The 23,167-nt window shown below is 39.9% G+C and overlaps 1 protein-coding gene across 3 annotated transcripts in view; it reads right to left on the bottom strand.

The window, feature by feature from the left end:
* Positions 1–23,167, bottom strand: part of ANO4 (anoctamin 4) — a 325,664-nt gene that overhangs the window by 36,679 nt on the left and 265,818 nt on the right. For all 3 annotated transcript variants that reach the window (XM_030939837.1, XM_030939838.1, XM_010357207.2), the window contains 3 exons: positions 14,689–14,771; positions 10,304–10,444; positions 7,318–7,482 (listed from right to left, as the gene is read on the bottom strand). In XM_030939837.1, the coding sequence (XP_030795697.1) occupies positions 7,318–7,482; positions 10,304–10,444; positions 14,689–14,771 (389 nt within the window). The remainder of the gene's footprint in view (positions 1–7,317; positions 7,483–10,303; positions 10,445–14,688; positions 14,772–23,167) is intronic.

Below are 23,167 nucleotides of genomic sequence, written 5' to 3'. Positions count from 1 at the left end.
TGAGGATATGCCTTTGTTACATGGGTGTGAACACTGAAAACATTGGAATTTTAAAAAAAGGAACAACATAAGAGTCAACATATGAGTAATATTAACCTTGTGAAAAATAAGGTAAAGCATATGGGGACACAGTAGGGATCCATGGCATCTGTGACTATTTCATATATATGTTGAAGGTGATATATATATATATATATATATATATATATATATATATATATATGGATATGGACTGTGAGACTTTGGACAGGACACAGGAGGGAAGGGTACACACACAGAGGGACTCAAGGCCGCTCAGAGATCTCCACATGAGTGGTTTCTGGAAAAATGTCTGATGTCTTATTAGACGGTTGAGAGGTAAACCACGGGAAGTTTGTTCTACTAAGAGCAGCAGAAAATCTAAGTTTCCAAACTAGATGCTGCAAATTCTGATTGTGAATATCTGTAACCGGCAGAAAGCTTTCTGATCTTACAGATATGTCCAAAAGGAAGCTATGTGTACTTCTACTTTTACCTTGTCAGTCTGATCAATATATGTGGACTTGCTCTGATGTAAGCTATATTTTCTGGTTTACGTTTTTTTGGAAGATGAGGTGTGTTTTTCACTGTTTACAGTATAATTAAATATCTGATTCATATTGGCATGGCTGGATAAAAAGGATGATAATAACTTTTTAGTCTATTCCTGAGATATAGCCTTTGTTAATCTATTTGGCTTGCAACCGCCATATTGGGATGTTTTTTGGTCATGAGTGAAGCAGAACAGAATTGAGGTAATATGATCAAAACAAGAAATTCCATCCTATTCACTTCTATTCACTCTATCTTTGAAATATTTATTTTTCAAGACATGGAATAAAATGTAAACTACTAAGTGCCCCTTAACCAGCCATTAAGAGGCATAATATTTCATTAGGACTTAGATGACTTTTGTAAAATAATACAAATTTTATTTTTAAAGTACATACTGTATAAAAGTAAACACATATCATCAAATCCATTAGAAATTTGGCATCTGATAAAGATCTGTTTTTTTAGTTAGCGCTGGATGAATCTGGCAAAAAGTCAGAAATGGGATATGTGATTTATACTAATTATATTATCTACAAATCAGAGTCTTTAATCTAGCTCTCAAGGTTTTTATATTTAGTTAATAAAAAGTATTAATAATTAATGTCTAAGTAACGATTATCTTTGGAAGAAAAGTATGGCCAATATTTTAAGTAGTTGAAAACAATAGACAGCTGTAAAAAGTCTATATTGGATCATGATAATATCTCGCATTGAGTAATTTCAGAAGCCACTGGAGAGTTTACTTCTAAACTGGTCAGAGATATATTACAACTATTAGTCTGTCATCCGTTATGCTGATAGAAAGGACTTAACATTTTTTTTAAAGATATTCTGATGAAATCATTCAAACTATATTACACATTTGGTTGCCCTCATAATGGAACCCGCGAAACTTCAGGGCATAGGCCAGGAGGGTAAATGTGTGTGCGGGGATGAGATGTCATCAGAGCTAGCTGAGGAGGGAAAGGTAACTGGCCCCTGCACAGAGAGGTCCTGGCTGATGCAGCTTTAAGAGTTCTTATGTACACTTTTGCTTTTCTTTCCTTCTCTTTGCTATGGCTTGTCATTCCCTGTTCTCATCAGTATTCTTGTGTTAGCAACTTTATGTTATTCTAGTTTGACGTTGGCTGAAAATCAGAGTACCAAAGATGTTCATGTTGCATCTAAAATAAATGAAAAACTGCAAGGGTCCCTAAGAATAATACGTGTTAGCTTTAGAGTGTGAACTCTACCTCATCCATGTTGGCTAGTCTGAAACACTCTGGGAGAGAAAAGATGTAAAATGCCTCGCAGCCTAGCTCCCAGCATATAGCAGGTGCTTTGTAACACCAGTAACTACGTAATTTGGCCACTCCCTATGCTCCAGTCTTCATTTTGAATTTGTTTACTTCCTCTTATCTTGGCTGTGCCTTGAAGTAGAGATTGCTGGATCAGTGATTTCTAGTTAAATGAAGTGTTTTACTCTGACAACACTGGCACCTGCTCGAAACATATGGGCAAGTGTATATTTACAGATTCACTTCCTGTACATAGGCATTTATTTCTTAAAAAGATGTATAAATTAAATTTTAAGACATTGGAGGAAAGAGATGATAAGAATACAGTAGGCATTAATTCACTGCATCCTAACCAGATGCAGAACATCTCACCTACGGCTGTTTGCTTAATTTCACTGGGAATCCTTCTCCACCTACAATATGTATTCCACAATTAATACTGAGACCAAGTCCTGGTTGGGGGTCAAAAGGAAGAGGTACAGGGAGTGCTAACCATATACTTTCAATCTCCACTTGCTAAGCTGTCACACAAACATCATGTCAAAATGACCAGTAATTGCCCTTTTTTTTATTACTTCTGAGTCTTGAAACTTTTTCCTAAAATAATAAAGATTTATTTTATTTCATATATATATACGTGTGTGTGTATGTGTGTATATATATATATATATATATTTTTTTTTTTTTCTTTTTTTTTGAGACGGAGTCCCTCTGTCACCCAGGCTGGAGTGCAGTGGCATGATCTCCGTTCACTGCAAGCTCCGCCTCCCGGGTTCACACCATTCTCCTGCCTCAGCCTCCCAAAGTGCTGGGACTACAGGCGCCTGCCATCACACCCGGTTAATTTTTTGTATTTTTAGTAGAGACGAGGTTTCATGGTGTTAGCCAGGATGGTCTTGATCTCCTGACCTCGTGATCCACCCGCCTTGGCCTCCCAAAGTGCTGGGATTATAGGCGTGAGCCACTGCGCCCAGTCAATAAAGATGTTTTATGTATTTTAATACTAATAATGAGCAACCTGCATTTAATTAGCTCATTGATTACTAGTTAACCAAGGAATCATAAATTTAATTCTTTGTTATTGGGTAGGTTGAATTGTCTTAGGAATCACTCAAGTTTAATTGGTTATGGAACTCAGGATTTTTTAAAGAACTAGAAATGACAAGCTAAATAGATAAACCTGTATGGATAACAGTATTAAATTAGTTGGCCTTTGGAAAATTTTTTTCCAATGATGTAAGAATTTCAGCTTTATGGCCCAGATTTAAGATGCAGTATAAATAAGGATAGGGGAACTATAACTAATTGAACATCTACTCCATGCCTAACAACTGTCCTTGGCACTCTATGTACAATGTTTGACTTATTTACACTACAAACCTTTAAGGTCAGCTTTTAAAATTTTTTTTATTTTTCACAGGTCCTTGCTCTGTTACCCAGGCTAGGGTTCAGTGGTGCAATCATGACTCACTGCAGTCGTGAACTCCTAGGCTCAAGTGATCCTCCCATAGCCTCCCAATTAGCTGAGACTACAGGTGTGCCACCTGGCTAATTAAAAAAAAAACTTTTTTGGTAGAGATGTGGTGTTGGGATTACAGGCATGAGCCACAGTGCCTGACCATATTTTTATGTATAGGTTGACCTCAGCGGCTGACCATGTCAGACACTACTTTTGTTCTACAAAAAATAGCAACAACAATTTACAGAGCATCTACTATGTGCCAGGCCCTGTTCCAGACACTAGGGAATAACAACAGTGAAAAACAAACAAACAAACAAAAAAAAAATAAATAAAGAAAAGGTTCTGCCCTTATGGGCCTACATTCCAAAAGAAATGGCAGATAATAAACAAAATAAATAGGTAAAATATATAGCATATTAGATGGTGATAAACACTATAGAGAAAACGCAGGCAAGCAGATGGGAAATTGTCAGATAGCAGGAGTGGGCTGCAATTTAAAACAGAGTGACCAGGGAAGCATTTACTAGAGAAGTGACATTTGAACAAAGACTGAAAGGAGGTGAGGGACTAAGTGATGCAGACCCTGTGGGAGGAAAAGGCTCCAGGCAGAGAGAACAGCAAATAAAAAAGTCTTGGGGTGAGAGCATCAAAAGAACAAGTGCGGTTAGAGCAGGTGAATCAGGGTGAGTAAAGGAAAAGATGAGGTCAGAGATGTTACACAGGCCAGATGAGCGAAAGCCTGTGAGGCCACTGTGTAGATGTGGCTTTGCAGGCTTTTACAGTGAGAAACAGGAAAGCCATTACACCTTGTGAACACAGGAGCCATGTGAACTGACTTGCATGTAAGAAGCTCTCTCTGGCTTCCATGTTGAGCCTAGATTGAAGGGAGCAATGTGGAAGCTGGGAGACCAGTTAGGAATCTGCTGCAATAATCTCGGTAAGAGACACTGCAGACTTGGACCAGGGTGGGACTTTGGAATGTGCAGAAAGTGATCAAATTCTGGATACATTTGGACAGCCAGAGAAACAGAGGAGTCTGGGAGAATGCCAAGACTTTTAGTCTGAGCAAGTACAATTAGGAAGGCTGTGGGAGGAGCTGATTCTGGAGGGAAGATGGGGAGTTGGGTTTGAAAGTGTTAGGTCTCTGTTCTGTTCCATTGGTCTATATCTCTGTTTTGGTACCAGTACCATGCTGTTTTGGTTACTGTAGCCTTGTAGTATAGTTTGAAGTCAGGTAGCGTGACGCCTCCAGCTTTGTCCTTTTGACTTAGGATTGTCTTGGCAATGCGGGCTCTTTTTTGGTTCCATATGAACTTTAAAGCAGTTTTTTCCAATTCTGTGAAGAAACTCATTGGTAGCTTGATGAGGATGGCATTGAATCTATAAATAACCTTGGGCAGTATGGCCATTTTCACGATATTGATTCTTCCTATCCATGAGCATGGTATGTTCTTCCATTTGTTTGTGTCCTCTTTGATTTCACTGAGCAGTGGTTTGTAGTTCTCCTTGAAGAGGTCCTTTACATCCCTTGTAAGTTGGATTCCTAGGTATTTTATTCTCTTTGAAGCAATTGTGAATGGAAGTTCATTCCTGATTTGGCTCTCTGTTTGTCTGTTACTGGTGTATAAGAATGCTTGTGATTTTTGCACATTAATTGTGTATCCTGACACTTTGCTGAAGTTGCTTATCAGCTTAAGGAGATTTTGGGCTGAGACAATGGGGTTTTCTAAATATACAATCAGAGTCCTCAGAAATAATACCACACATCTACAGCCATCTTATCTTTGACAAACCTGAGAGAAACAAGAAATGGGGAAAGGATTCCCTATTTAATAAATGGTGCTGGGAAAATTGGCTAGCCATAAGTAGAAAGCTGAAACTGGATCCTTTCCTTACTCCTTATACGAAAATTAATTCAAGATGGATTAGAGACTTAAATGTTAGACCTAATACCATAAAAACCCTAGAAGAAAACCTAGGTAATACCATTCAGGACATAGGCATGGGCAGGGACTTCATGTCTAAAACACCAAAAGCAACGGCAGCAAAAGCCAAAATTGACAAATGGGATCTAATTAAACTAAAGAGCTTCTGCACAGCAAAAGAAACTACCATCAGAGTGAACAGGCAACCTACAGAATGGGAGAAAATTTTTGCAATCTACTCATCTGACAAAGGGCTAATATCCAGAATCTACAAAGAACTCAAACAAATATACAAGAAAAAAAAAACAGCCCCATCAAAAAGTGGGCAAAGGATATGAACAGACATTTCTCAAAAGAAGACATTCATACAGCCAACAGACACATGAAAAAATGCTCATCATCACTCGCCATCAGAGAAATGCAAATCAAAACCACAATGAGATACCATCTCACACCAGTTAGAATGGCAATCATGAAAAAGTCAGGAAGCAACAGGTGTTGGAGAGGATGTGGAGAAATAGGAACACTTTTACACTGTTGGTGGGACTGTAAACTAGTTCAACCATTATGGAAAACAGTATGGCAATTCCTCAAGGATCTAGAACTAGATGTACCATATGACCCAGCCATCCCACTACTGGGTATATACCCAAAGGATTATAAATCATGCTGCTATAAAGACACATGCACACGTATGTTTATTGTGGCACTATTCACAATAGCAAAGACTTGGAATCAACCCAAATATCCATCAGTGACAGACTGGATTAAGAAAATATGGCACATATACACCATGGAATACTATGCAGCCATAAAAAAGGATGAGTTTGCGTCCTTTGTAGGGACATGGATGCAGCTGGAAACCATCATTCTTAGCAAACTATCACAAGAACAGAAAACCAAACACCGCATGTTCTCACTCATAGGTGGGAACTGAACAATGAGATCACTTGGACTCGGGAAGGGGAACATCACACACCGGGGCCTATCATGGGGAGGGGGGAGGGGGGAGGGATTGCATTGGGAGTTATACCTGATATAAATGATGAATTGATGGGTGCTGACGAGATGATGGGTGCAGCACACCAACATGGCACAAGTATACATATGTAACAAACCTGCACGTTATGCACATGTACCCTAGAACTTAAAAGTATAATAAGAAAAATTAATAAAAATAAAAATAAAATAAAAAGAAAAGAAAGTGTTAGGTCGAGATGGTCAAGTAGGCAGTTTAACATGTGAGTGTGGGGATTCAGGAAAGAAATCTGGGCTGAAACATGCTATCTGAAAAAGCCTGGAAATCAACAAAAGCAATATGTACCAGCTTGAGGGTTTCCTTGCAGGGTTATATCAAGGAACGCTTTGGTTTTTGTTTGTTTTTGTGTTTTTTTTGAGACAGGGTCTCCCTCTGTCACCCAGGCTGAGTGCAGTGGCCCTGTCACTGCTCAATGAAGCCTTCACTTTCCTGAACCAAGTGATCTTCCCACCTCAGTCCCACAAAGCAGCTGAGACTACAGGAGCGCACCACCATGACCAGCTAATTAAGTTTTTTTTTTTGTAGAGACAAGGTGCTACTATGTTACCCAGGCTGGTCTTGAACTCCTGGGCTCAAACGATCCTGTGACCTCAGTCTCCCAAAATGCTGGTATTATATGCATGAGCCCCTGGACCTAGCCAGGAATGCTTTGGATACTGTGTATCCTCCTATCACTGATAATCAAAAAGAAACGGGAACCAACATTGCAAAGCTGTGTCACAGGTTCTGAGTGTTCTAAATTCTTTCTGTAAATTTACTTAAGGAGTATACAATATTATCTTATTGGATAAATAAGGGAACTAATGTTCAGAGAGGTTATGTGCTTTGCCCAATCTTATACTGCAGAAAATCCTGGAGTCTAGATTTGAATAAGCACCCAGACCCAAGTGCATCTTCATGCCAGGCACTTTGCTGCCAGGACATCAGTGCTATGGAATGGCCCACCTCTCTGAGGCCAGATCCCCTTTAGCAACAGAAGAAATCTACCACTTGCAGCCCACACATTTTGATCCATTTGGTTAGCCACTGCAGCTCACTTACCACGTTCAGCAACATAATGATACAAAAGTTGATGCACACAGCAGTCCCTGTGGTTGCAACCTGAGAGTTATTCCTGATTAACGCCCACTTAAAGGCAGCGAAAGTGCTGACAGTCACCACCCGGTAAATGACGATCCCGAACACGGCAGCAATCACCACGCAGATCTGGCAGGAAGACAAGACACCCAGTGAACCCCTTGGTGGAATGTTACAGGAAGAGGATTCACATTCTTGGAACATCCTCTGATAGGAAAAGGAAGTAACGCCATGGCAGTACTGCTCAAGAGACCACAATCAAATATACACTTTTCATTGTGGTTAATACTTTCTCTTGTCTTTTTCTACTTTCTTTCTTATTAAAATAAAAGAACTGCATTGCTTGAAAGTTGAGAATCTATGTAAGCTATGGGGTAACACTTTTTAATGCAGAATATACACTAAGCAGATGGACAAATATTCATATGGAAATCCTATCATGTCACTTTTTGGTTTAAAATTATTGGTTTCCTGTTACTCTAGGATAAAAGCAAAACCTTTATGCAGCCTGCAAGACCCTCTCTAGCCCCTTTGGGCACCATTCTTCCTTCCTCTGTGGTCCCCACAGCTTCTCTCATTACATCAAACGGGTTAAGCACTCTCAATCATCAAGACTATCCCAATCTCTTGCTGAACACACACATACACATACACACACACACACACAAACACACACACACACATGGCCTAGTTAACACCTACTCATCCTTCCTCACTTCTCAGCTCAAACACCACTTCATAATAAAAGCTCTTCATGACTCCCAGACTATTTGTTGTTAGTGTTGTCATATGGTACCCATACCATATGGGTACATCTTTTTTCAGGATACTACTTATAATTTCTAACAATCAGTTTGACTATTCTTAGTCTCCCCTTCCAGAAAGTAAGCTCCATGAGGGCAGGGAAGGAGTTTGTTTTGCTCACATGGTTTCTACAGCACCTTAGCATAATTACAGGTGCATAGTAAGTGCTCAGTTATTTGCTTTTGAGTGAACCGTGTGATAGGTACATATCTTGTTAATCTGATATTCACACAGACTGAAGCATGTTTCCCTGAAGATTTCATGGCATTTGAGAACAATACAACATATCTTCTTTCTCTATGACATGCAGTTGTCCCTCAGTATCCTCATGAGGGATTGGCCCAGGACCACCTCCCAATACCATGATACCAAAATCCAGATGCTCAAGTTCCTTCTATAAAATAGTGTAGTATTTGCATATAACCTGTACACAACCTCCCATATACTTTAAATAATCTCTAGATTACTTATAATACCTGATACAATGTAAATGTTATGTAAATAGTTATACTGTATTGTTTAGGAAATAAGTGACATGTTCAGTACAGCTACAACCAACCTTTTTTAAAAACAATTTCCATCTGTGGTCAGTTGAATTCATAAATGCGGAACCCACAGAACACATAGGGCCGACTTTAATGCAAATCTGAGACTCCAAAAAGTTTTGCGACTTTCATTAGGTGATTCACCTAATATTAACATGTCTTAGAGACCTTAACCCACTTAATTATCAAAGGCTAGACCTTGAAGCCAGGCCTCAGGAAGGCCTCTGCTGATTTAGAGATTCCTTTTTTCACAAAAGTATTCCTGTTTTGCACAAAATTTATTTTCTGCTTACTTTTAAGGGAAATATGTTCTAAAAGCTCAAGTACAAGTCCTAGCTCAGACTGGTCAAAAGAACAATAAAATAAACAAAAACCTGTCCAGACCTTAATTGTAGTGCTGTTAATCAGGAGACAGGGGAAAGCTACACTGAAATTCAGACAAGGATGCCAATGAGGTAGGATGGACAGCTGGCTGGATTCAAAGTCAGAGGACAGATCAGAGCCTTAGCTCAGCTCTCACCCAGCAGTGTGACCTTGGGCAAGCTTGTCCTCTCCATAGCTCCAGCCTCCTGTGTTCCAGATTCCCCATTCATAGAACAGGAAAGCTTAATCTACGTCTATGAGTGTTTGTAAGAAACAATACAATAAATATGAATATGTACATAGAAGGAAAAGCATGACACAAATGCTTAAAAGCAGTATCTGTAGACAGGCATGGATTTGATTCTTGGCCCGAGCCAAAGAGTCTGGGTAAGCTGCCCAGCCCTTCATCTCCCCAGTTTCTTCACTGGCAAAAGGGAGTAGACTGTCTGGATTTGCTGTAGTCTTGTCCTTCCTACTCTAATGGTCTAGGCATATATTTACATACTCATCATTTGAAAAAAGGAAAGGAGGATCCTAATAGTCCTTTATTTTTCTAAAATGACATTTTAGAAACATCTGCATATGTTTTGTACAGTAATTAACAGTGTTAAAGTTAAATTAACAGTGTTAAACGTCATTACTAAGACACATTTTTAGGAAAAGCTAAAAATTCAGGTCTGTTTTTCAAACTGACATGATCATTAGTGAGTCAGGAAACTAATTTTAGGAGACTAATCTGTCATTAAAAATATACTATAATAAAACAAAATCAGAGCTTATGCATATTATAAAGGTGAGCACTGTTTTACTTACACTGTTTTATACATCTATTTGCTTGGCATATTCGGGGTTATGACAGAGAATATATTTCTTATATATAGGCATGGTGAAAAGTTTGAAAAACACTGCTGTAGATCCTGTCTCACATTTTTTTACTTCTTTCAGCATCACATAGTAGAATATGGCAAGAGGAAAGAACATCAGATTAGAGGGTCTCAGCTCTTAGCTACTTACTGGCTGACCTTGGGCAAGTCCCATAACCTGTTGGAGTCTCAGTTGTTCCATCTGCAATATGGGGATAGCAACGCCATCCCTGACCACCAAACAAAGTTACTGTGAGGAATAAATAACAAAGTGCAAAAATATTTTGTAGAACTATGCAAATGCCCAGTATGATTACTGCTATTATGCTATAGGTTTGTACTTTATGAAACAAATTTTTTTTTAAAGTTTCAAACCATAAAAAATATTCCAGATGCAGAAACGATAAGTCTGCTGCATTTATCTGTAAATGCTTGATAAGGTTCTGGCTTTCCAGAAATTGGATTCATCCGCTCTTTCTTGGAATACTTGGCTTCAAACTGGGGTCGTATTTCTTCCTAAAGGACAAGCAGACACATTTTAATGCACTAAAGAGATGCAAACACGGTAAGAAAAGAAATATCATTTTACCCCACCATAAAACAGAGTCAACAGCTGCCACACTAGTTAGTCAACCAATGAAGTCGACTTGGGTGCCCAGGCTTAAATGTTTGAAAATTGGCCACTTGAAGAAAATCTAGAGTGAAGATCAAGATTTACTATCATCAAAAGCAAAGAAATTTGGACTAACAGTTACATTTATCTGTTATCTTATAAAACTATGCTTGAAGAAAAAAAACCCTGAGAATGGTATTTTAAAAGGGACAAGTTGTTTTGTCCTAATAGTTTGGAACAACTAATAAGCTTTTACTTTTATTACCAGAGAGTAATAAGAAACACCAGGACAAAGAAGCCTTCTCTACAGGAAAATGTTCAAAATCCATTTTGTAAGTTATAATGACAAAATAATTCTTAGTTTTCTCCTGCAATTTTTTTTTTTTTGCATTTTTATATTTAGTTCACTAAAAACATGGTGAATCTACTTTTTAATAAGTTCCTAAAGGAGTCATTCATCTTTAACCGATAGACTTTAGATATATTCTTAATTCTTAATTGAAAACAATGTAAGCACCTTTCAAAACCAGTTGAAATCAAGGTTCCTCCGATTCTAAATCAAACTGAGATTTTATTCATTTAGCTGAGCCTTCCGAATGTGAAAAGCTTCTAACTAAAAAGTAATTATGGGATTAGGAAAAAGCAATCAGCAAGAGGGGACACTGATGTGGTTCCCGTTAATTAAGGATGTATTATGTTTGAGAGTTTCGGGAGAGGATGGCAAATGAGCAGAAACTCTGCTGAAATGAAGATTGAGTTAATCCAGGCAGAAATGGTCAAGATTCGGATGAAGGTACTGACAGAAAGCAAGGAACGAGCTGACAGAAGAGAGGTCACGGTGAGTGAGCCCAGTTTGGTAGCCGCCTGCCCATGTAGCGTGAAGGGTGGCCTTCACATGGCTCAGCCTGGCTCCTGCCACTGAATTAGCCTAAGGCTGGACTTCCCTTAGGGGCAGATCACGGGTAAGATCAGCAGGAGATACATTAGGAGCAGGCTGTGTCTTTCACTCATTTTAGGCAGTTACACTTGAGGAGATAAACATAGCAGACCCAGAATCTTCTGCTTCTTTGGGAAATTTCCAATTTATTAGGCCGTAAGTGTTATCAAGAGCCCTTGAGCTAGTCATCTGAGAACTGCGGTCAATCACGGCTGTGTTCCTAGATGTTTCCGTCCATTTTCATACTGCTATGAAGAAATACCCGAGACTCGGTAAGTTATAAAGAAAAAGAAGGTTAATGGACTCACAGTTCCACACGGCTGGGGAGGCCTCACAGTCATGGTGAAAGGCGAAGGAGGAGCAAAGACACATCTTACATGGCGGCAGGCAAGAGGGAGCATGTGCAGGGGATGTCCCCCTTATAAAACCATCAGATCTCATGAGACGTATTCACTATCATGAGAACAGCACAGGAAAAACCCACCCCTATGATTCAATTACCTCCCAGCAGGTCCATCCCCCAACACATGGGGATTATGGGAGCTACAACTAAAGATGAGATTTGGGTGGGGACACAGCCAAGCCATATCACTGGGTGTTATAGGCCAAATTGTGTCCTGCTTCCCCCAAATTCATCTGCTGAAGTCCTAACCCCCAGTACTGAATGTAACTATATGTGGAAACAGGCTTTTTTATAGAGATAATTAAGTTCAAATGAAGTCATTAGGATGGATCCTACTCCAATATGACTGGCGTCTTTATAAGAAGAGGAAATTTGGACACAGAGACACCCAGGAGGAAGACGATGTGAAGACACAGGGAGAAGATAGCCATCTATAAGCCAAGAAGAGAGGCCTAGAACAGATCCTTCCCTGATGGTTCTCAGAAAGAACCAACCCTGTTGACACCTTGGCTTGTACTTCTAGCCTCCGGAACTGTGAGCATGTAAGTTTCTATTGTCGAAGCCACCCAGTCTGTGGTACTTTGTTATGGCAGCCCTGACAAACTAATGTGCAAGGTTGCCCCAGAAGGTCTGCAGCGAGTCTGGGTTTTTCTGCACAATAAGGTGGAAACCATGGGCTAGAAGTGAGGCATTTCCACAAGGAATCCCAAGCTGGGAACGGCTACGTACGTAGGCTCCTGTACAAAGGTATGCAGAGTGAGAGGATAATTCAGCACTCCGCACTTTTTATCAGGGACTGGGAAGACAGAAGGCTCCAGACTTATAAGGGATACATACGTTCCCCAGAAGGGTGCCCACATCAGGGGCCCATCACAAATGCCAACAATGATTGTAGACTGGTTTGGTCAAAGTTACTCAAATAGGGCCACACTTTACAGCTAGAAGGGGAAAATTTAGTCCCACTTCTTTTCATTAGAGATTTTTAAAGTCCAAAGGTGAAGTAAATTGCCCAAGGTGACTTCCAGGAAAAAACATTTTCCATCCCACTGGGAACTGTTCCCATGAACACATGTAACCAGAAACAGTAGAATGGCACCACATAAGAGGAAGTTCTGAATGCAGCCCTGCTGCTACCAATAGGTGTCATAGCCTGGGAAGCTTCTTCAAACCTAGAATATATATATACACACACACATACCTAGAACCTAGAAAAAATGTGTGTGTATATATATATACACACACACACACATATATTTATTTGAGACAGGGTCTCACTCTGTCACTCAGGCTGGAGTGCAGTGGTGTAATCTTGGCTTACTGCAATCTCCGCCTTCTGGGTTCAAGCAATTCTTGTGCCTCAACCTCCCAAGTAGCTGGGATCACAGGTGTGTGCCACCACACCTAGCTAATTTTTGTGTTTTTAGTAGCGATGGGGTTTCACCATATTGGCCAGGCTGGTCTCGAACTCCTGGCCTAAAGACACAGGGAGAAGATGGCCATCTATAAGGTATCCTCAAATCCTCCTCCTGGCCTGAAGTGGTACCCCCGCCTTGGCCTCCCAAAGTGCTGGGATTACAGGCATGAGTCACTGCACCTGGCCTGGAGAATATTTATAAAAACATGAGAGAAAGCCTTATCAGGAGAACAAGGATTGCTGAAAATCCCAGTATCATGTATCAAAACCTCCTGTTGTACACCTTAAATACATTCAAAACCAAACCAAACCAAACCAAAAAACTACCCAAACATGTTCATGGGAGAAGGGGGACAGGCAGCCATTCAGGAGGCATAGTTTGAAGAAAACAAACAACAACAAAAATACCTCTCAAAATTACTTCCCCCACCAAGCCTACCACAGGGCTAAAATTCACATCATTCATATTTCTGAAAGATTCCTTTTGAAACATGAAAATATACACATGTGTTCCCTTCAAGGAAAACACATTAATAGCCATGATCACATTACACATATATGAGTAGTTTATCTGATTTACTGACACAGCAAGGCTCTGAGGAAATGAGACTCAGGAGGGGTAAGAGATAATGAACGAGAGGGAGGAGAGCAGGGCTGAGGCCTGGACCAACTGTCAGGGGAAGCAGGATCTAAGAGGGGACCGTGGTGACCACGCCCCGTGTGGGTACTTGAGACTTCCAACAGGAATGGGAGCAAGAAGAGAGTATCAGAACCAGACAGGTCAGAGGAGCACGATGGACTGGCCTAGAAGACGCTAAGGGAGAGTGATGGGACTGAGTCTGGCTCTCCTTGGCAGTTTTGTCGAGAGCTGGCCGTCCATTTAGCCACGTCTCATAAGGTGGCCGCTTCAGAGTGGATTCTCCTCAGCACTGAACACTTGATATCATACTTCAGAGCCTGTGCACACCCGGGCACTGTCCTGGGTGCTGCTCACAGATGCACTGCCTTGGGGTAATTCTCTTGGAAGAATTGCTTCCATGTACCTGGAGATGTCAAATGAATGCTCTTTTTCTGCTGAAGTTAAAGAAAAAAGGATGATTTTTAAGAAAATGAAAACAAAAACAAAAACAACTACACCACCAATTCTTCTGGTGCCTCTACCTACAAGTGGAATTCTTCACTTAATCAAGGGATTTGATTCCACTAAGGAATCAAAAATTTTAAAACATTGTCAGTCCCTTTTTATACTGCTTGACATTTTCTCAAAAGGCAATTGAAAATGCTTTATGAGCACACCTAACTTCCGTCACAGAACAGAGAGTGATGATTCGGAGGGGTCGTGTGGTTCTGGGTGATTTGCTTTTTAAAATATTCTGAGGTAAATGATACAAACCTCCTCTTCTTCCCAGTCTATCAAATCCCAGTCATAAGCAATTACTGCTCGCTGTCTTTTCCAAAACTCCAGGAAAACTGTTGCTGGAACAAGCAGAGAAAGACAAAGACATTTTTGAATAAAAGTAAAACAAGACTCTTAACTGTGTCACTGAATAATGAAGCCATTGCCAAGAATGACAGTTGTTAGTGTAAGCATCCTCGAATATCAGAATTTCCAGCTAAACTTCATTTCACAAGGACTACTTTCTGAGAATTACTAAGCTTGTGTCAGACATAATGAAAAATGAGAGATTTCACTTAGAATTAAATCAAGCTGATTTACAAGTTGAGGCAGAACAGACTTAATAGAATGACAAATTCTTACATTCTGGGATGTCAGGATTCAGAAAACTGGATTACCAACATCTATCTAATTGATACAGCATTTATTTTTATTTTTTCTATTGCCTAAACATGGGTAAGCAAGCCCTTATTTTTTAAAGTGAGAGGCAGGTAGGAGCAGAAAAGTCAAAATGAAACTTGACAGTTCACATGTAATTGATAGTGACTTCCTGTCCCTTCAAATCCTCCTCACAGCAAATACCTATGTAAAATATATTTTCCCGTTTTATTGGAAGGAGTCCTGTTGTTTCTTTTTTCTCCAAACCATCTCTTTGTTGCCACAGTGAGGATAAAAGTGGGTAAGTCTATTAAGAACTTTCTCCAGTAAGTGGGAGGTGGCTGGCCTCCCCATGCAGAGAAATCTGGGAGTTATCTTCATTCAGCCAAGATAATTTTCTACTCAATTCCATAAAAGCATATCAACTTAAATGAATTATTGAGCATCATGCAATAAAAGTGAGAGAGAGAGAGAGAGAGAATAAGACACAAGACACACTCCTGCTGTCTTGGAAGGCACAATGCAAATGCAGGGGCACACACACACACACACGCATACACACACTCCCTCACTCACACTTACTCTGAGAATGACTATAAGGATATAACAGACATACCCTAGGAGAGAGAATGGTTGGATATTTCTCTTATGGGCCTTGTCATGCAGTTAGACTTACAGAAGGTAGAAATAAATTAGATATTAGGAATCCATTTCATGAAGGAAAGTAAATATGCACATGGCCATGTCAAAAAATATAATTACTTTCTTCTTTTCTATTCTCCCTTGTTCACACATTACCTCCTCCTTAGTAGTATTCAGACACTGAAGACATATTCTTAAAATAAGTAGCTAGAAAGACAGTACAGAGTGACAGATAAGAGTTCTTGGGCATGCAGCCTAGACAGTCCTAAATTTGAAATCCAGATCAGATACAAGCTGTGCTACTGTTGGCAAATCAATTAACTTTTCAAAGCCTTAATTTCTGGATAAGCAAAAGAAGGAGGGTAATACAGGTCCACAATCCCTTATCTGCAATGCCAAAATTCAAAATGCCCTAAAAATTTTAAGTGCTTTTCCCCCTGAGTTTGACACAAACTCATCTGGTGGTGAGCCCTGACCTAGAGGTTATATGTGAGGCTACATATAACCTCTATTTATTACCCTTAGTGAGACTTTTCATGTATTAAAAGCAGCCATACAAATGTATTTGAGTACATTAGTATGTAGTCCCCAGGCCTCCTGGGACATTTAATAATATATGGTATATTCAGTACCTTTCTAAAATCTGAAAGATTCTGAGTAGTTACAGTTATTAAGGAAGATACACCTAAAATAATCAAATGTCTTATTCTGGAAGATAGAAATTAAAACAAATATATGTGTTTATTTGTGTCGAGGCTGAGCAGCTGTTTTCGACTGGAGTCCTTCCAGTGAGTCTGGCTGTCTCAGGGATCCCCAAAGCCATCCCCAGGTTTGATTTACTAGGAAGATTCACAGGACACAGAATACAGTTGTACTGATGGCTAAGATTTATTACAATGAAACACTATAAAGCAAAATCTGCAAAGGGAAAAGGTGCATGGAGCAAAGTAGAGAGGAAACAGGACAAGCTTCCAAGAGTTGTCTTCCAGTGAAGTCACACAGGATGTACTTAATTCCTCCGCAACGAGCTGTGACAACGCATGTGAAATGCAGTTTAACAGGGAAGCTGGTTAGAAACTCAGTGCCCAGGGTTTTTATTGGGGGCTGTTCACATAGGCACCAGCTGCCTAGCACGTACTAAAATTCCAGAGTTCTAGGAAGAAAGCATAAATTGTATTGTTTGCACATGTAGTTTATGCATCACGAGTTATTCTTAGCAGTCAGGGTGGTGGAAACTGTCTTGAAAGCCAAGTTCCCAGATACCAGCCAAGGGCCACCCTTGCAAGCAGGCCTTTCTAAAGCAGGCCTGCTGTATTAACTCTTTTCTGCACGCTTGCCCTGTGCCTCACCAAACTGTCTTTGCACAGAGTCCCTGGGGTCTTTCCTTTCTCAGGTCCTCTAGCCCCTCAAGCAAATGCCACTTTATAAAGACTTTCCCTCCTTGGTCTCTAGAGTCTCCCTGTCCTTGAAGAGACAAGTGGCCCAGCTCCTGAATATGTGACTATTTTCCATAAAAATTCGGAAGGTACCCCCATGGGCACAAAGACACTTGATGAGGGACCATTCTGGGACAGCCTCAGGCCACAGGATTCACATCCAGTCTGTCTTACTGGCAGCTGCTGCTCTCACTAAGCCCTATCAACCCTCTATGGTTCTCATCTGAGGGAAGTGACTTCTAAGATGAGCCAGTGGCTGTCACAATTAGTCCATCACCCTTCCTCAGGATTCCTGCTGAATCCTGCCTGGAGGACACAGAGATTCTAACCATTAATTCCCTGTGTTGGTCTGTTCAGGCTGCTGTAACAAAATACCATAAACTGGGTAGCTTATAAACAATAGAAATTTATTTCTCACTGGTCTGGAGACTGCAAAATCCAAGATCAAGGCACCAGCAGATTTGGTGTCTGGTGAGGGTCGCTTTCTGGCTCATAGATGGTACCCGCCAGCTGTGCCCTTACACAGTGGGAGACGTAGCTAGCTCTCTGGGGTCTCTTTTATAAGTACAATAATCCAACCATGAGGGCTTTGCTCTCATGCCCTAATCACTTTCCAGAGGCCCCCCTTACTAACACCTTCACCTTAAAGAATAGGATTTCAACATATGAATTTTGGGGGACATAAATATTCACACCAGAATATTCCCTTCTTTGGCTAGTAATCCTCTCCCTTCTTCCATTATAGTACTCAAGAGGAAGAGAAGAAGAAATTAGCTGCTTGTGCAACTGTCATTCCCTTGTCGGTGTTTTTGTGTGAAATGACCATTCATCTGAGGAAGAAGAATCTGCTTCTATCTGTACCTATGAAAGGTAATCAAACCAAGACATGTGGTCTCTTTTCAAGGCAAACTTCCAATCCCTCATTACGCCATGGTTTAAACTCCCTCCTCTGAATACTCACAGCCTTGGGAGCCCCTGCACTTTCAGTGTGCCTAGTTATACACTGTCTTATGTCATGAGTTCACACTTTCTTGTCTCCTTCAAAGCTGGTTTATGCTATACATATTTTTGTTATGTACATATATCTATCTTTATGTTTTATATAAATATATATGTGTGTGTGTGTACGTGTGTATATATACACACACATATATTTCTCTTATACTACCTGGCACCACAAGTTTGATTAAAAAGTGTATTTCTTTTATGGCTTTATTCTCCAAAGATGAAATTCCTAAGAGTTTTGTCAAGGTTTTTTTTTCTTTTGGTACATGGAACTCTTTCCACAAGAATTTTCTCAGCTAAAGCATCAGCACACTTAGCCTTACTGCTGGCATTTTGAACTCCTTAGATTCCAATCTATCATTTTACGTTGCTAATGATTTCTCTAAATCCAGATCCAACCAGGTGTCCTGGGAATCACTGGAGCCACATCGCCTGTAGAATAAAATCTGTTAGCAGCTCAGGATGCAAAGCTCATAAGCCCAACTTGCTCTGCCCTGACGCACCTCAGACTCCAGGCTAACTCACTAACACTTCCACACATGAGCTGTTTTATACTTTCTCAGTTTTGCCCACACCATTTCCTTAGCTAGTAACGTTTTTTCCTATTTAGGTCCATCTGGTCAACTCCCACCCCCACTTTCAGGTTTAGCCCCGTGTGTTCTGTAACTATACCCCCTGAATCATCCCTGTGCACCCATGCTGAGTTGTGCACACAACTCTAGGTCAGCACTAATCACACCATTCAGCACTGTAAAAACAAAACCAATACAAACCCAAACCTGGATCATATCTCTGACTAGTCTGTGGACTTCCTGAGAGCAGAGCTGTATCTTAGTTGTCTTTATACCTTCAGAGTCTAGCACAGCAACTGGCACACAGAGAGGCTCAGTAAATGCATAAAGGAAATGCTGTCCTGAGAATGAAAGCAAATGTGGAAAACTATACTAAATTTTCTAAATATTTTCATATGCTTATAAGAAATTAAGATATGAATTTGAAGAATATGCAGCTATATTTTCTGAATGCCTTACATACCAGGGCCTATTAAATAACTTCATAATAATATCAAAGTTTGAAACTTCCTATGCTTCTCCTTTGTCTTGCAATAAAAGCGTGATTCTGTTCTAACTATCACTCCCATTATTTGGTTGTGTGGACCCTGTGGCAGAGACTACCGACTGTCCTCTAAGATTCTTTCTTTCTTTCCTCCACAATAAAATGATTGTTGCTGAGAATATGGTTGCCTATATTTATTGTATTTCCCAGATACCCTTGCATTAGATGTGACCAAAGGATAGTTCTCAGCAGTGACATATGAGCACAGGTGATATGATGTGTCGTACTAGCCTGTTGACTTCTTAAAACATCGCGGGATGCATTTTCCATATCCACTTTCCCCTTGTGGATGGGTAGAACCGAGGTGACCCAGTGAGATTGTGAAAGTGATGACAAGGTCTGGGGGTATGGGAAAACAGCTCTTTTGTAGGAACATGAGTCCCTGAGTGATCATGTATAGTGGAGTTGTCTGCCAGCCTGGAATGCTCACGTCATACTTTTATATACGATAGAAATTAATTTCTGTGTTTTTTAATGCCACTGAATGATGTTAGGCCTTTGGGCTACAGTGACCTAACCTTATCTTAACGAACACAGGCACTTTACCTTAACGGAGACGAAGTCACCTGGCCACTGAGACATTGCATTGAAGGCATGAAGCTGAAACAACCTGTCTACCATTTCCCTCACAGATCTTAGAGAAGGACACTCTCAAGCCACAACATCCGACACTCGATTAATTGTATTTACAAGACAGAGTTTCACATGTTTTTTCCGCTCCATTTTCTACCTTCACCTTCACCATGTACCTACCTACTCACAAATAAAAATAAAAATAAAAACCTACTCACAAATAAAGTTCACCTGAGGTGTTAATGCCAGTCCGAAATAGCAATTTTCTTACAACGTTAGTGGACATAATAGGAAAATCCGAGGATTCTACTCTCTAAGTAAAGGTAGGATCAGGGGTAGTGTTCAGGTAGGTTAGTGTTCAGATACTGGGACACTCTTGGCTCAGAATCACAGACCGTTGAGAACGGTGTCTCATGAAGCCCATCACGGACACAAAAGGGACAGGACTGAATGTTCTTCAGTCCACACCCTATTATTTTCTTCTTTTTTTAAAATTATACTTTAAGTTCTAGGGTACATGTGCACAACGTGCAGGTTTGTTACATAGGTATACATGTGCCATGTTGGTTTGCTGTACTCATTAACTCGTCATTTACATTAGGTATTTCTCCTAATGCTATCCCTCCCCCTGCCCCTCACCCCACGACAGGCCTTGGGGTGTGATATTCCCCGCCCTGTGTCCAAGTGTTCTCATTGTTCAATTCCCACCTATGAGTGAGAACATGCAGTGTTTGGTTTTCTGTCCTTGTGATAGTTTGCTGAGAATGATGGTTTCCAGCTTCATCCATGTCCCTGTAAAGGACATGAATTCATCCTTTTTTATGGCTGCATAGTATTCCATGGTGTATATGTGCCACATTTTCTTAATCCAGTCTATCATTGATGAACATTTGGGTTGGTTCCAAGTCTTTGCTATTGTGAATGGTGCCACAATAAACATACGTGTACATGTGTCTTTATAGTAGCATGATTTATAATCTTTTGGGTATATACCCAGTAATGGGATTGCTGGCTCACATGGTATTTCTAGTTCTAGATCCTTGAGGAATCACCACACTGTCTTCCACAACGGTTGAACAGTGTAAAAGCTTTCCTTTTTCTCCACGTTCTCTCCAGCATCTGTTGTTTCCTGACTTTTTAATGATCGCCATTCTAATTGTTGTGAGATGGTATCTCATTGTGGTTTTGATTTGCATTCGTCTGCTGGCCAGTGATTGATGAGCATTTTTTCATGTGTCTGTTGGCTGCATAAATGTCTTATTTTGAGAGTGTCTTTTTGTATCCTTTGCCCACTTTTTGATGGGTTTTTTTTTCTTCTTCTTCTAAATTTGTTTAAGTTCTTTGTAGATTCCGGATATGATATTAGCCTTTTGTCAGTTGGGTAGATTGCAAAAATTTTCTCCCATTCTGTAGGCTGCCTGTTCACTCTGATGGTAGTTTCTTTTGCTATGCAGAAGCTCTTTAATTAGATCCCACTTATAAATTTTGACTTTTGTTGCCATTGCTTTTGGTGTTTTAGTCATGAAGTCTTTGCCCATGCCTATGTCCTGAATGGTATTGCCTAGGTTTTCTTCTAGGGTTTTACGGTATTTTCTGAAATAGAACAATTATTATCAATTTCAAATAAATTTGTGGCAGGCTGCTATATATTTACCAAAATGATTTCTTAGCCTCCTCATCATAGTTCGATTATATTTTTGCAGTCTTTATCTCAGATGTGTCCACAAACCAAGTTTAGGCTGATGGAAAGTAAGAAGTGATATATGTCATTTTTGGACAAAGATTTAAGAAGTAGGTATATCTTCCCTCTGCTCCCTTTATACTTTAGCTGAATGAATAGAGAGAATGCTGAAGATCCAGAAGGGCATGCAGCCACAAGATGGAAGGAACTCATCCACCCATATGAATGATCATAAGGAAAACCATCTGCCAACCAGGAACATCTGACTGGGCTCTATCAAACACCAGGTTGTGATGTTTGTGTATTATAGCAGCTAACTTTACTCATCCTAACTAATACAGGGTTTTTCTGGGAAACAAAGCAAGGATTAATATTCTGCAAATAGGGAGGAAAAAACACTGTACCATTCATCATGTTACTAAGGCATTTAGACAGATTTACACAGTAAAAACTCCCCTTTCAGATGCATATCTTAGGTTCCAAGGAAGGGTTAAAATGCTGTACCTTTTTAAATTCAATTTTAAAAAACATTTTTGTGGGTACATAGTAGGTATATATATTTATAAGGTACAGGAGATATTCTGCTACAGGCACACAATGCATTATAATCACATCATGGAAAATTGGGTATCTAATCCCTCAAGCATTTATCCTTTGTGTTACAAACAATCCAATTATATTATTTTAGTTGCTTTAAAAAGTACAGTTAAATTATTATTGACTATAGTCTCCATGTTGTGCTATCAAGTATTAGGTCTTATTCATTCTATTTCTTTGTGTACTCATTAACCATCCCCCCTCCCCTTCACCCCTCCACCCCCCCCCCACACTATCCTTCCCAGCCTGTGGTAACCATCTTTCTATTCTCTACCTTCATGAGTACAACTGTTTTCACTTTTGGATCTCACAAATAAGTGAGAACAACATGGGAAGTTTGTCTTTCTGTGCTTGGCTTATGTCACTTAACATGACTTTCAGTTCCATCCATGTTGTTGTAAATGACAGGATCTCATTCTTTTTTTCTTTTTATGGCTGACTAGTACTTCATTGTGTATAAGGGCCACATTTTCTTTATTCATACATCTGCTGATGGACACTAAGGTTGCCTCCAAATCTTGGCTATTGTGAACAGTGCTAGAGCAAGCATAGGAGTGCAGATATCTCTTCAATATACTGATTTCCTTTCTTTTGAATATATACCTGACAATGAGATTGCTGGATCATACAGTAGCACTATTTTTGTTTGTGAGGAGACTCGAAACTTTTCTTCACAGTGGTTGTACTAATTTATATCCCCACCAACAGTGTAGAAATATTCCCTCTTCTCCACATCCTTCCCAGATTTGTTGTTGCCAGACTTTTGGATAAAAGCCATTTTAACTGGGGAGAGATGATATTTCATTGTAGTTTTGAGTTGCATTCCTATGATGAGCAATGATATTGAGCACCTCTTCATATGCCTGTTTGCCATTTGTAGGCCTTCTTTTGAGAAATGTTTATTCAATTTTTTGCCTATTTTAAAATAGTATTATTAGGTCTTTTTCCTACAAAGTAGTTTGAGCTGCTTACATATTCTGGTTATTAATCCCTTGTCAGATTGATAGTTTACAAATATTTTCTCCCATTCTGTGGGTTGTCTCTTCAC

The sequence above is a fragment of the Rhinopithecus roxellana genome, chromosome 10 (genome assembly GCF_007565055.1).
Source record: "Rhinopithecus roxellana isolate Shanxi Qingling chromosome 10, ASM756505v1, whole genome shotgun sequence".
Classification (NCBI taxonomy): Eukaryota; Metazoa; Chordata; class Mammalia; order Primates; family Cercopithecidae; genus Rhinopithecus; species Rhinopithecus roxellana.
This window is presented reverse-complemented; position numbering and strand designations above follow the sequence as displayed.